This window comes from Hypanus sabinus, chromosome 1, assembly GCF_030144855.1.
Source record: "Hypanus sabinus isolate sHypSab1 chromosome 1, sHypSab1.hap1, whole genome shotgun sequence".
Lineage (NCBI taxonomy): Eukaryota > Metazoa > Chordata > Chondrichthyes > Myliobatiformes > Dasyatidae > Hypanus > Hypanus sabinus.
Window position 1 is genome coordinate 31951524 of NC_082706.1, and position 13534 is coordinate 31965057.

The 13534-nt window shown below is 42.7% G+C and overlaps 1 protein-coding gene across 2 annotated transcripts in view; it reads right to left on the bottom strand.

Annotated features, from left to right (window-relative positions):
- Window positions 1-331: 331 nt before the first annotated feature.
- ido1 (indoleamine 2,3-dioxygenase 1) overlaps window positions 332-13534 on the bottom strand; it is a 45899-nt gene continuing 32696 nt past the window's right edge. For both annotated transcript variants that reach the window (XM_059966136.1, XM_059966131.1), the window contains one exon: window positions 332-2646. In XM_059966136.1, the coding sequence (XP_059822119.1) occupies window positions 2267-2646 (380 nt within the window). In that variant the 3' untranslated portion in view covers window positions 332-2266. The remainder of the gene's footprint in view (window positions 2647-13534) is intronic.

Sequence of the window (13534 nt, forward strand, 5' to 3'; positions counted from 1 at the left end):
GTTTTATGGTCTTAAAATACTTTGCAAGCTGGGCAGCATCTACAAAGAGAGAAACAGAATTAATGGTTATTTCTCTTCCCAAAGGAATCCACTCAGTCTGATAATACCTAACCTCGTGAATATCTTACTTCAAATTGTTAGGAGCATTAGAGCAATTCTGGCAAGAAGAATGTAAAATAATATAAATTCTTTCAAAAACTTTCTTTAAATCCAATTTAGTTTATTCAATAAAGATGCTGCTTGCTTATATTTGCAACAACAGAAAGCAAGTTTGATAAAAATATATATCTTTTAATAATAAATTCAATAATATTTTAGTAGGAATGTTGTGCCGTTAAGCAGAGCTTTTATTGCACATTACAAATCCGACCACTTACAAGATGACAGCAAAGTGAATGCTCAAATTATTACATTTAAAGTGGGATTTCAAAGGAATTCAAATCCTGAGATGTGTCGTTTCTTAAATAAATATTTTAACTCGTACTTTAACATGGGCTGAACAAAAGTATGCTTTAAAATATTTTCTTCTTACAAATGAGTTTGTGTGTGTTGCTTTCCTACTGTATTACTCTGCTTTTATTCGGCTAGAATGTGCTCCTAGATGGCTGGCAGTTCTCTCAAAGTCCTAGCTAGTCAGCATCAGCTTCCTATATCTTTTGGAATTGATTTTAAAGTTCTCTTGTTTTTTAAGCTCTTAATGGTCCGGGACCAGAGTCTATCGCAGAACCATTTTTGCTTTGTAATCCTGCTTGAGCAACTAGGTCTTCTTCTGCCTGTCTCTTAGGTTTAAAAAATAATTGGCAGGTCAGCTGTGTAGAACTACCCTCCTAAACTGTGGAATTCAACACCTCAAACTATAAGGGATGTAGACTCTTAAAAAAAAAACTGCTCAAAGCCCATTTATTTAACTAACTAGCTTTTAACCAACAACTTACCTTTTATTTTCATGTTTGTACTTTACCCCACTGTAAAGCACTCAACTACATCCTTTGTATGAAAAGTACTGTATAAATAAGCTGTTATTATTATTTGCTATTATTCCTGAGTGCTCCTACTTGGAATTTGGGAATGCACTGGAGTTATTGCACATCTAACTCTTTGCTCCATCCCTCACTCTCCAATGACTCTGGGATGGAGCAAGCGGTAGATGCTGAGCCAAAGGATACACTCTGTGCCAGTTTTACGACTGCCATTGTTTGAATGGGGTCATTAGACTTTATTTGAAAGGGAAGGTTATTGCTTTATTTATCATGGATCTATTCATAGCACAACCTCTTCAAACTGCAGAGTTAGGAATCAAGTCCCACATTGGGGATGTGTAAACACATGGGCTGATGCTCTAGTATAGTTCTACTGTAGAACTATAACCTCTGCTACACTGAGGCACCACAGATGGAGTCGCTGACGCAAGTTCAATCCTGGCCTCCGCTTGGTCTGTGACCACTTCCATTCCCCCTCACGTCCGGAAAGCATCCTCCCGTTTCATCAGTAAATTGGTTCATGGTAGGATCATCAAGGGAGAGGAAATGGACATGTGAGAGAGAAGAGGAGGGGGAATTAATCTCATGGATTGTACTGGGTCTGGCAGAGACCTTCAGGGGCTGAAGGACCTCCAATACCACAAGGAAATATTTAAATCAATGGAATATATCAGATTTTTAATTAAATAACAGCAGCTCAATGTGCTTTTAAAATGTGTTTTATTTCATACTTCCATGAACTTTATTTACATTTTTCCAGTTGTCTCTAAATGTCTCAGACCACCTGCTGTCAGAGAGGCATCAGAGGCTCATGGGCGGGCCTTATATTCTGCCGTCGGATGTCAAGTCGCCGCTCAGATCTGTGCAGCGGCCCAGCAAGCAGTGCTGGCAGAATGCACGGAACCGCAGCAGACTGCTGCAGTCCTGAGCAGTAGTGCAAGGAGGCAATTGCGACAATGCAGGACATATGGATCGCAATTTGCCCATTGCATTGATTGGAGCAAGAGCAATGCATCCAATGCAACAAAGAAAAGCATCCGGGAAACTTAAGAATGATCACAGGGTAGGAAATAGATTTAACTATCTTCAATGACAAGACAACGAGCTTTTGAAGTAGCTGCAAGAAGTGATACAGTGTTTCAGTTTAATCATTGGAAAGTTAGCCAGACTCACTGGCAGTTAGTATTTTCTAAGTACTTGATAATTCACAGTGTTTGCACCAAGCATTGCACAGCTATATCTGTAAATAATCCTTCTGAGTTACCACAAGCAATAGTTATCTTCAATCACTGCTGTTCTCTTTCTTTGATCATCATTTCTTTAGTCGCGTCCCGTGCACTTTTCAGCAGAGACATAATTATCGAGCCGCCAGTCCCCCGCTCTTCCAGGGACGTTGGAGCTTTCTGTAAGATATCAGGCGTGCATCTGATCTTGCCCTTCTTTGCTTTCGCTCCGGAGGCCAGGATCGTGATGTACCGAGTGACCACTGTGATGTGGTAGCTCCTGAGACTAACGAGGGCCTGTATGCATTCATTGTATCCGTCTCGGAGACTGGGGCTCTGGTGTAAGATGATGTACTCTCGCACGGATGGGCCTGAGGCAATGGCTTGGATAAATGCCTTGTGTGCCGGTGGCATGTAATCCCTCATCCGGTGGAGGAATGCCGCTGTTAATCAGAAGACAATATGTCAACCTGGATGCAATTATTCTCAATGTCACATCTAACCAAATAACCATGCAAGCAAGTGTACCTTACAAGTGATGCTATAAGCACATTACATCATTTAACTAGTTACATTCATCTGTCCAACACACGACAAGACCATCAACAGGGCTAAAAATCACCCTAGTCATCATCAACAGTCCAACTGTCCTCCCGACCATTATCCACTTTCCAATGCTCTCACCCAACCTTTACCAACAGTCCAATGCTCACCCCAAGCATTACTGACAGTCCAAAGTATCTCCCAACTATTATTGACAGTCCAACACTTCCCCCCGCCCGACCCATTAATCACAAGATGTTGGAGAAACTCAGCAGGCCAGGCAGCATCTATGAAAATAATACAGTTGACGATTTGGGCTAAAAACCCTTTTGCAGGATTGGAGAAAAAAACTGATTTAAAAATCTAATCCTCAACTTTTGTTTTCTCCAGTCCTGCTGAAGGGTTTCAGCCCAAAATATACGCTTTTTCTAGATGCTGTTTGGCCTGCTCAATTCCTGCAGCATTTTGTGTGTTTTACTTGGATGCCCAGCATCTGCAGACTTTTTCTTGCTTGTCTCCAACCATTACTGGCAGTCCAATGCTCCTTTCGACCGTTACCGACAGTACAACACACTTACCGAACATTACTGACAGAACAACGCTCCTTTTGACCGTTACCGACAGTACAACGCAAACACCAACCATTACTGACAGTCCAATGCTCCTTTCGACCGTTACCGACAGTACAACACACTTACCGAACATTACTGACAGAACAACGCTCCTTTCGACCGTTACCGACAGTACAACGCAAACACCAACCATTACTGACAGTCCAATGCTCCTTTCGACCGTTACCGACAGTACAACGCACACACCAACCTCTACCAGTAATCCAATACACACACTGAACATTGGCCTGTAGACATGGATTTTGTCCTAGAGCCTTATTTCTGTGAGAACAGCCCACAGCATTCCTCATATTGTATAGTGCAATCCATCTTGTCTCACATTAAGCAAACACTGATGGGAGGGGCCAGCTTCCAGCCCGCTGCAGAACCCAGCGGCACACGGCCAGTTCCAGCATCTTCTTCCTTGGTGGCCACAACAAGGCTTGAATGAGGCCTGGTCTAGGACACAACTGAGGGTACACAACTCCTCTGCTGTTGGTCTTGCCAATGAACCAGAATCGCAGTGTTCTTCAACATTTTATCAAGTTTGTTCTCCCTGTTCTCTCAGGTGTCACTGACCACTAAGTTAATAGACAATAGACAATAGGTGCAGAAGTAGACCATTCGGCCCCTTGAGTCTGCACCGCCATTCTGAGATCATGGCTGATCATTCACTATCAGTCCCTGCCTTGTCCCCATATCCCTTGATTCCCCTATCCATCAGATATCTATCTAGCTCCTTCTTGAAAGCATCCAGAGAATTGGCCTCCACCATCTTCCGAGGCAGTGCATTCCACACCTCCACAACTCTCTGGGAGAAGAAGCACTTCCTCAACTCTGTTTTAAATAACTGACCTCTTATTCTCAATCCATGCCCTCTGGTACTGGACTCTCCCAACATCTGGAACATATTTCCTGCCTCAATCCTATCAAATCCTTTAATTATCTTAAACGTTTCAATCAGATCCCCTCTCAATCTCCTCAATTCCAGCGTGCACAAGCCCAATCTCTCCAATCTCTCTGCGTAAGACAGCCCTGCCATCCCAGGAATCAACCTAGTGAATCTACGCTGCAATTCCTCAATTGCCAGAATGTCCTTCCTTAAACCTGGAGACCAAAACTGTACACAATATTCCAGGTGTGGTCTCACCAGGGCCCTGTACAAATACAAAAGGGCATCCTTGCTCTTGTACTCAATTCTCCTTGTAACAAAGGCCAACATTCCATTTGCCCTCTTCACTGCCTGTTGCACTTGCTCATTCACCTTCATTGACTGGTGAACTAGGACTCCTAGGTCTTTTTGCATTTCTCCCTTACCTAACTCTACACCGTTCAGACAATACTCTGCCCTCTTGTTCCTGCTTCCAAAGTGGATAACTTCACATTTATTCACATTGAATGACATCTGCCAAGTATCTGCCCACTCACCCAGCCTATCCAAGTCTCCCTGTATTCTCCTAACGTCCTCTTCGCATGTCACACTGCCACCCAGTTTAGTATCGTCAGCAAACTTGCTGATATAGTTTTCAATGCCCTCATCTAAATCGTTGACATAAATCATAAAGAGCTGTGGTCCCAATACAGAGCCCTGTGGTACCCCACTAATCACCTCCAGCCAGTCCGAGAAACACCCATTCACTGCTACCCTTTGCTTTCTATCTGCCAACCAGTTTTCTATCCATGTTGAAACCCTGCCCCCAATGCCATGAGCTCTGATTTTACTCACCAATCTCCTATGTGGCACCTTATCGAATGCCTTCTGAAAATCTAGGTACACAACATCCACTGGCTTACCCTCGTCTAACATCCTTGTTACACCCTCAAAAAACTCCAACAGATTAGTCAAGCCTAATCTAACCCTACCCAAATTACCTGGCTGAATTCTTCTCCCCCATCCTGAGTAATCTGCTAGAATACCCCCTCCCCAAATTCATTTGTCAACTCTGGTCCTGGTCACCTGACAGACCATTCTAGCCAAGCACCTGAACAAACCTCTCTCCTCTCAATTGCTTGCTCATCTCTCCCAACACTCTCTCCGCTTTCCTTGAACAAACCAAGTCGTTGGTAAATATCCAAAGGTTTAACAGAAGTGATCTCACACAATTTCCCACACTAACTGCTCCGAGATGAGATGCACATGAAGAAGGATAGGACTAGTCCTTGGGTTGAGATTCTAAGCAGGAGAAAGGCCAGTTTTGAAGGCATCAAAAAGGTTTTGATAGTTGTGGATGGGAATGGGTTGTTTTTTGACAAATGGTAAATGGGAGTCCTTCAAAAGTAAAATATTGGAAGCACAAAGTTGTAATTTTCCTGTTAAAATAAAAGGCAAGGCTAACTGGTTCAAAGAACCCTGTTTTTTTTTGAAGGGATATTGAGGCCCTGGTTAGGGAAAAGGTGTGTGGCAGGTGTAACAGCAAAGAACAAAGGACGCACTTGAGGAGCATAAGAAATGCACAAGGACAGGAGATCAGGAGGGCTAAAAGAAGGCATGAGGTTTTTCTAGCAGGCAAAGTGATGTGAATCCCAAGGGCTTCTATACTAGATATGTTCAAAGCAAAAGGATAACAAGGGTCAAAAAATGAATATCAAAGAGGTCTATCACATGGAGCTGAAAGAGATGTGGGAAATCTTGAACAGTTTTTTTTTAATCTATATACACTGAGGAGATGGAGACAGAGTCTGTATAACTGAGGCATAACACTAATGAAGTCATGCACTGTATCCTGATTACAGAAGGGGAGGTGCTTGCTGCCTTGAGGCAAATTATGGTGGATGTCACCAGACCCTGACAAGATGTCCCCTTGGACCAAGTGGGAGGCTAGTGTGGAAATTGTAGGAGTCCTGTAAGAGGTATTCAAAAAGTCTAAAACACATTTGAAGTGCCAGAGGACTGGAGGATAGCAAGCATTGTTCTATTCTTCATTAAAGACTCTAGGAATAGGCTGGTGAGCCTGATGTCAGTAGTGTAAGTTATTGAAAGGTATTCTAAGGAACAGGATATATAAATATTTGGATAAACAGAGTTCATTATGGATAGTCAACGTGGCTTTCACATAGTAGACCATGTCTAACAAAGCCCTGCAGTGGAGGCTGGTTCAGAAAGTTCCTCCTGAATGAATAAACTGGATTGGGCTTTGGCTCAGCAGGAGAATGGTAGTAGATGGCATCAGTGCTTGGTCTGTGGTTGATTGCCATCTACATTAATGATACGGATGATGATTAGGTAAACTGGATCAACAAATTTGCAGATAATGCCAAGGTTGGGGGTGTAGTGGGCAGTAAGGAAGGCTATCGAGGCTTGCAGCAGAATCTAGACAGGTGGGAAAATGGGCTACAAAATGGCGGGTGGAATTTAATGCAGACAAGTGTGAGGTTATGTATTTTGGTTGGACACGCCAGGGTAGGACCTACACAGTGTATGATAGAGAACCGAGGAATGTGGTAGAACAAAGGGATCTGGAAATACTGATTTCCAAACTGTTGGAAGTAGTGACACATGTAGATAGGGTGGCAAGGAGAGCTTTTGCACATAAGCCTTTATAATCAAAGTATTGGGTACAGTAGATGGGATGTTATGTTGAAGTTATCTAAAATGGTGGTGAGGCCAACTTTCAAGTATTCTGAACAGTTCAGGTCACCTTCTTGCTAGAAATATATCAATAATATTGAAAATATACAAAGAAAATTACAAGGATGGTGCTGTGACTTGAGAACCTGAGAAATATTGTCTGGATCACAGGAAAAAAAGGGAAGATTTGATAGAGGCATACAAAATGGGATAAATGCAATCAGGTTTTTTTCCCTACTGAAGCTGGGTGAGGCGAGAACCAGAGTTCATAGATTGAAGGGTGAAAAGTGAAAATTTAAGGGGAACCCGAGGAGGGACTTCTTCACAAAGAGGGTGATGTGAATGTGATACGAGCTGCCAGTGGAAATTGTGGATACCAGTGCAATTCCAACATTTAAGAGAAATTTGGATAAGTACACAAGTGGGAAGGATATGGAGGACTACAGGTCAAGGCAGAATAACAGTTCATAATGGACTAAATTGGCCAAAGGCGTGTTTCTGTGCTGTAATGCTCTATGACTGACTCTATGTCCTCACATGATGCCTTACCCTTATGTCATCTATCATGAAACTCTTGCAAACGTTACATTCTACATGTTCTACTTTTGCAACCCTCACTCTATGGAGGGGACGTGCCTGCCGGTACTCTGTGAGTTATTTGATTGCATTTGTTGCCCCAGTATGTGAAAATGTTTTGTTATAATATTGCTTCATTCAGTTGCATAAAGCATTGTTAAGAAGGCGTATGGTGTGCTGCCCTTCATCAACCATGGGACTGAGGTAATGTAACAGCTATATAAGACCTTATTTAGACCCCATTGGAGTACTGTGCTCAGTTCTGGTCATCTCACTACAGGAAGGATGTGGATGCAATAGAAAGGGTGCAGAGGAGATTTACAAGGATGTTGCCTGGATTGTAGAGCATGCCTTATGAGAATAGGCTGAGTGAACTCAGCCTTTTCTCCTTGGAGCAATGGAGGATGAGAGGTGATGTGACGGAGGTGAATAAGATGAAGAGAGGCAATGATCCAGTGGATAGCAAGAGGCTTTTTCCCAGGGCTGAAATGGCTAACACGAGGGGGTATAGTTTTAAGGTGCTTGGAAGTAGGTACAAGGGGGATGTCAGGGGTAAGTTTTTCACACAGAGAGTGGTGTGGCTGGAATGCACTGCCAGCAATGGTGGTAAAGGCGGATACAATAGGGTCTTTTAAGAGACTCTCAAATAGGTACATGGAGCTTAGAAAAATAGAGGGCTACGCAGTAGGGAAATTCTAAACAGTTTCTGGAGTAGGTTCGTGGTCAGCACAACATTGTGGGCTGAAGGGCCTGTAATATGCTGTAGATTTTCTACGTTTGATGTTCTATGAAACCTGACCATGACCTGAATATGTTGATGTGCCACTGTGTCAATCCACATTTGGAGAAATATCATCCTTTCATGTCCACATATATACAGAAAGATGCTGGAAAGGAGCCAGTAACATCAGGAAGGATCCCACCCACCTTGCTCATGGACGGTTTGTCCCAGTCCTGTCAGGGAGGATGGGACGTAACGTCCACACCAGAACCACCAGACTCAAACAGTAAGGCTGATCAACATCTCCACCTACTCATCCACCCCTATACAACGCCCAAACACCACGACCTTATCATTTCCTGTTGTACATACTCTGTTGTGTCTAGTATCACTTTATAGGCATACAATCCACCTATGTGTATGATATCTTATGTATTTATATTTATTGTGTTTATATTATAATTATGTTCTTTATCTTATTTTGTTTTTTTATGCTGCATCGAATCCAAGGTAACAATTATTTCTTTCTCCTTTCCACTTGTGCACAGGAATCAAGGCAGAATAACAGTTCATAACATTCTAGATTGAATCAAACAAGCTTGAATCTCTGTGGATTTACTACAACTAACCTCAGTAACAATGCAATTAAACTTGAGACCAGTTTCCCTGCTGATCGTAGCCCAGTGACAAATGTGAAGACAATAGACATGTCAATTCAAGTGTCCATTTCAGACAAGAGAACATTTTTGGAGACAGAAGAGACTGCCGACTGTGGAGTATGAGGATCTCAGAGAGTCGGGTAGCATTGTAAAGACAAAACAATAACTAATGTTTGAGTTGAGACCCTATGTCAAAACATGAAATATCAGCCATCCCTTTGTCTCCACAAATGCACCTCAATCTGCTGAGTTCCTTCACCAACTTGTTTTTTGCTCAAAGTTCAAAGCAAAATTTATTATTAGAGTAAATACATGTCACCACATACAACCCTGAGATTCTTTTTCTACAGGAATTCTTTTTCTCGGCCTTTACTCCTTGGAGTGACAGAGGATAAGAGGTGACCTGTTAGAGGAGTACAAAATGATGAGAGGCATTGATCGCGTGGATAGTCAGAGGCTTTTCCCCAGGGCTGAAATGGCTAGTACGAGAGGGCACAGTTTTAAGGTGCTTGGAAGTAGGTACAGAGGAGATGTTAGGGGTAAGTTTTTTACGCAGCGAGTGGTGAGTGCGGGGAATGGGCTGCCGGTGGCAGTGGTGGAGGCGGATATGATAGGTTTTTTTTAGAGATTCCTGGATAGGTACATGGAGCTTATAAAAATAAAGGGTTAGAGGTAACCCTAGGTAACTTCTAAGGTAGGGACATGTTCGGCACAGCTTTGTGGGCTGAAGGGCTTGTATTGTGCTGTAGGTTTTCTATGTTTCTACGTTTCTATACTTACAAATCTATAGAAAGGTAACTGTAAATCATACACATTAGGAACTATAAACAATAAATGAACTGTGCAAACACAGAGCTAAGTAAATATCAATAAATAACAAGTATGAAGTAAAAATATAAAAGAGTCCATAAATAAGTGGAGTTATCCTCATTTGTTCAAAAGCCTGATTGTGGAGGGGTAGTAACTTCTGGTGGTGCGAGTCCTAAGGCTCTTGTACCTTCTACCTGATGACAGCAGCAAGAAAAGAGCCTGTCCTGAGTGGTGAGGATCTTTGATGACAGATGCTGCCCAGCGGTTGGGAGGGTTTTACCAGTGATGTACTGGGCCAAATCCACTACCCTTTGTAGGATTTTCTGCTCAAAGTCTTTGGTGCTCCTATACCAGGCTGTAGTGCAGCCAGTCAGCACACTTTCTAACACACAAGTTTGCCAAAGTTTTCAATGACATGCCAAACCACCGCACACTCCAGAGGAAGTACAGGTGCTGTTGAGCTTTCTTTGCGATTGTATTTATATGAGGGATCCAAGCCAGGTTCTCCAAGGTAGCGACACCCCAGGAATTTAAAGTTACTGACCCTCTCCACCTCTGCTTCTCTGATAATTACTGGCTCATGGACCTCTGGTTTCCCTTTCCTGAAGTCTACCTTTGAAACTATTAGTTCCTTGTTCTTATTGACATTGAGTGAGAAGTTGTTGTTACTACACCATTTGGCCAAACTTTCAATCTCCTTCCTGTATGCTGATTCATTATCCCCTTTGACACAGCCCACAACAGTGGTGCATCAGCAAACTTGTCTATGGCATTGCATCTGCACTTAGCCGAACAGTCATAGGTGTAAAGTGAGTAGAGCAGAGGACTAAGTACACACCCCTGCGGTACCCCTGTGCTGATGGAGATTTTGGAGGAGATTTTTTGCCAATCTGAACTGACTCCATGAGATTATTAGTATTTGCCACCTTCTACGTACAGTATTCCCTTGAAACTTTTCAATAATACAAACTGCTTTGGTGAGAAGAGTCCATTCTGTTTATTCCTTTTGCTGAGTTTTATTTTCAGTCGAATCGACTGCTGTCAAGAGCAGCTATGGTTATAATTTAAGTTTCCCCCTTGGATGCAAACCATGCAGTGTTTGCGTTATTGATGGCTTGTGACAGCTGTATTAATACAAAGTGCTTATCTTAATGACATTTCTATGGTTTGTTGTTTCTGCGTATACCTGCATATTCAGAGAGCTTTGCTTACCTGGGTTTGAAAGGTCAGCCATGTTGTTTCTATCAGGCAGGAGGTTAGCCAGTCAGCTAAAGGAAGGACATGGGCAGGCCACAATAAGGCCTCATTGACAGACAGTACAAGCCTACGTAACACTCACAAAGTGCTGGAGGAACTCGGCAGGTCAGGTAACATCTATGGAAATGATGCCGAAGAAGCAACTTGGCCAGAAACGTCAACTCTTTATTCATTTACAAAGGCGCTCCCCGACCTGCTGAGCTCCTCCAGCGTCTTGTGCGTGCTGCTTTGGATTTCCAGCACCTGCAGGCTTTCTCATATTTATGATACTACAAGCTTACCCTGTCTAGCCAGCGGCCAAATCCATCAATGTTTTTGAATTCACAATTCAAGATTGTTTTTTGGCAATTCGCAGGACATGAGTATAAAGGAGAACAAAATGACTCCAGAAAAAAACACGAGGCACAATAAAAATAAATATTAAAGCAATCCTAGCAAACATAATGTACTACCACACACGTACATAAACTGTATGTACATGAAGTGACTCTAACTGTTGTGTTTGTAGTGATGGTGGGACGTGCCAGGATGGGTTAATGGGTGGAGGTGTTGATGGATTGGGGAAGTACCTGTCTTTGAGTATGGTGCTGCACAGCCTCTTCCCTGATGGGAATGGGACAAACAGTTCATAAACAGCATGGGTCCGATTCTTCATGATATTGCCGGCCTGTTCCCAACAACTTTCTGTATATATCAAATGACTCCATAATTAATTTTTTTTTACTGGAATATTACCTGTGTTTCAGCACCTCAGTTACAGAGAAAGGTTGAACAAGTTAGGTCTTTATTCTTTGGAGCGTAGAAGGTTGAGGGGGGACTTGATAAAGGTATTTAAAATTATGAGAGGAATAGATAGAGTTGACGTGGATAGGCTTTTTCCATTGAGAGTAGGGGAGATTCAAACAAGAGGACATGAGTTGAGAGTTAAGGGGCAAAAGTTTAGGGGTAACACAAAGGGGAACTTTTTTACTCAGAGAGTGGTAGCTGTGTTGAATGAGCTTCTAGTAGAAGTGGTAGAGGCAGGTTCGATATTGTCATTTAAAAAAAAATGGGATAGGTATATGGACAGAAAAGGGATGAAGGGTTATGGGATGAGTGCAGGCCGGTGGGATTAGATATGAGTAAGCATTCGGCACGGACTAGAAGGGCCTGTTTCCATGCTGTAATAGTTATATTGTTATGTGGTTAAAAAGTTTAAATTATATTTAATCTTCTAAGTGTAAAGTGCTGCTAAATAACTTCAAAACAGTAAACAAAGCATTTTTCTTATATAAATAGCACTTTATTTTTCCCTTCCTCCCCTACAGCCTCTTTCCCCAGTTTAGTGATTGGCCTTCGAGATCTGTGTGAGATCAATGAGGTTCTGCTTGGCTGCTGGATCTATGGGACCCAGTGACAGAGTGTCGTTGGAAAATGGACAGCTGAGCTCAGCTAGTCAGGCTGGGGCTTCCATCACTGGCTGGGACACTCTGACCTTATTGCCCATTGCTCTGGGAATTGCTGGGTGTGCCCTAATAAACGATTGGCCACGTCCAGAAATCAAATCACAAGCAAGAGAAAATCTGCAGATGCTGGAAATCCAAACCGCACACACGCACACGCACATGCACGCATGCACTTGCACACACACATACACACACACACACACACAATGCTGGAGAAACTCAGCAGGCCAGACTGAACTTTTTCTATAGATGCTGCCTGGCGTGCTGATTTCCCCCAACATTTTGTCCAGAAAAATCATTCATTTTTCTTTTGTGAATTCGCAGAGTCTTTAGAAAATAACCCAGTTAAGTAATGGGTAGATAAAATGAACTATAAGACCATAGGATATAGGAGCAGAAGTACATTGAGTCTGCTCCGCCATTCACTCATGGCGCTTCGTCCAGTCATTCCCACTCCCCTGCTTTCACCCCATACCCTATGATGCCCTGGCTAATCAAGAGCCTATCTTTCTCTGCCATAAATACACCCAAAGACTTGGCCTCCACAGCTGCTCATGGCAAAAAATTCCACAGATTTACCACCCTCTGACTAAAGTAATTTCTTCGCATCTCAGTTCTAAAAGAACCTCCTTCAATCCTGAAGTCATGCCCTCTTGTCCTAGACTCCCCTACCATGGGAAATAACATTGCCATATCTAATCTGTTCAGGCCTTTTAACATTTGGAATGTTTCTATGAGAAACCCCCTCTTTCTCCTGAACTCCAGGGAATACAGCCCAAGAGCTGCCAGACATCCCACATGTGGTAACCCTTTCATTCCTGGAATCATTCTCGTGAATCTTCTCTGACCCCTCTCCAATGTCAGTAGAACCTTTCTAAAATAAGGTTCCAAAACTGCACTCAATACTCCGAGTGTGGTCTCACGAGTGCCTTATAGAGCCTCCACATCACATCCCGACTCTTATATTCTACACCTCTAGAAATGAATGCCAACATTGCACTCACGTTCTTCACAACCAACTCAACCTGGAGGTTAACCTTTAGGTTGTCTTGCACAAGAGCTCACAAGTGCCTTTGCATCTCTGCGTTTTGAATTCTCTCTCCATCTAAATCATAGTCTGCCTGTTTACTTCTTCCACCAA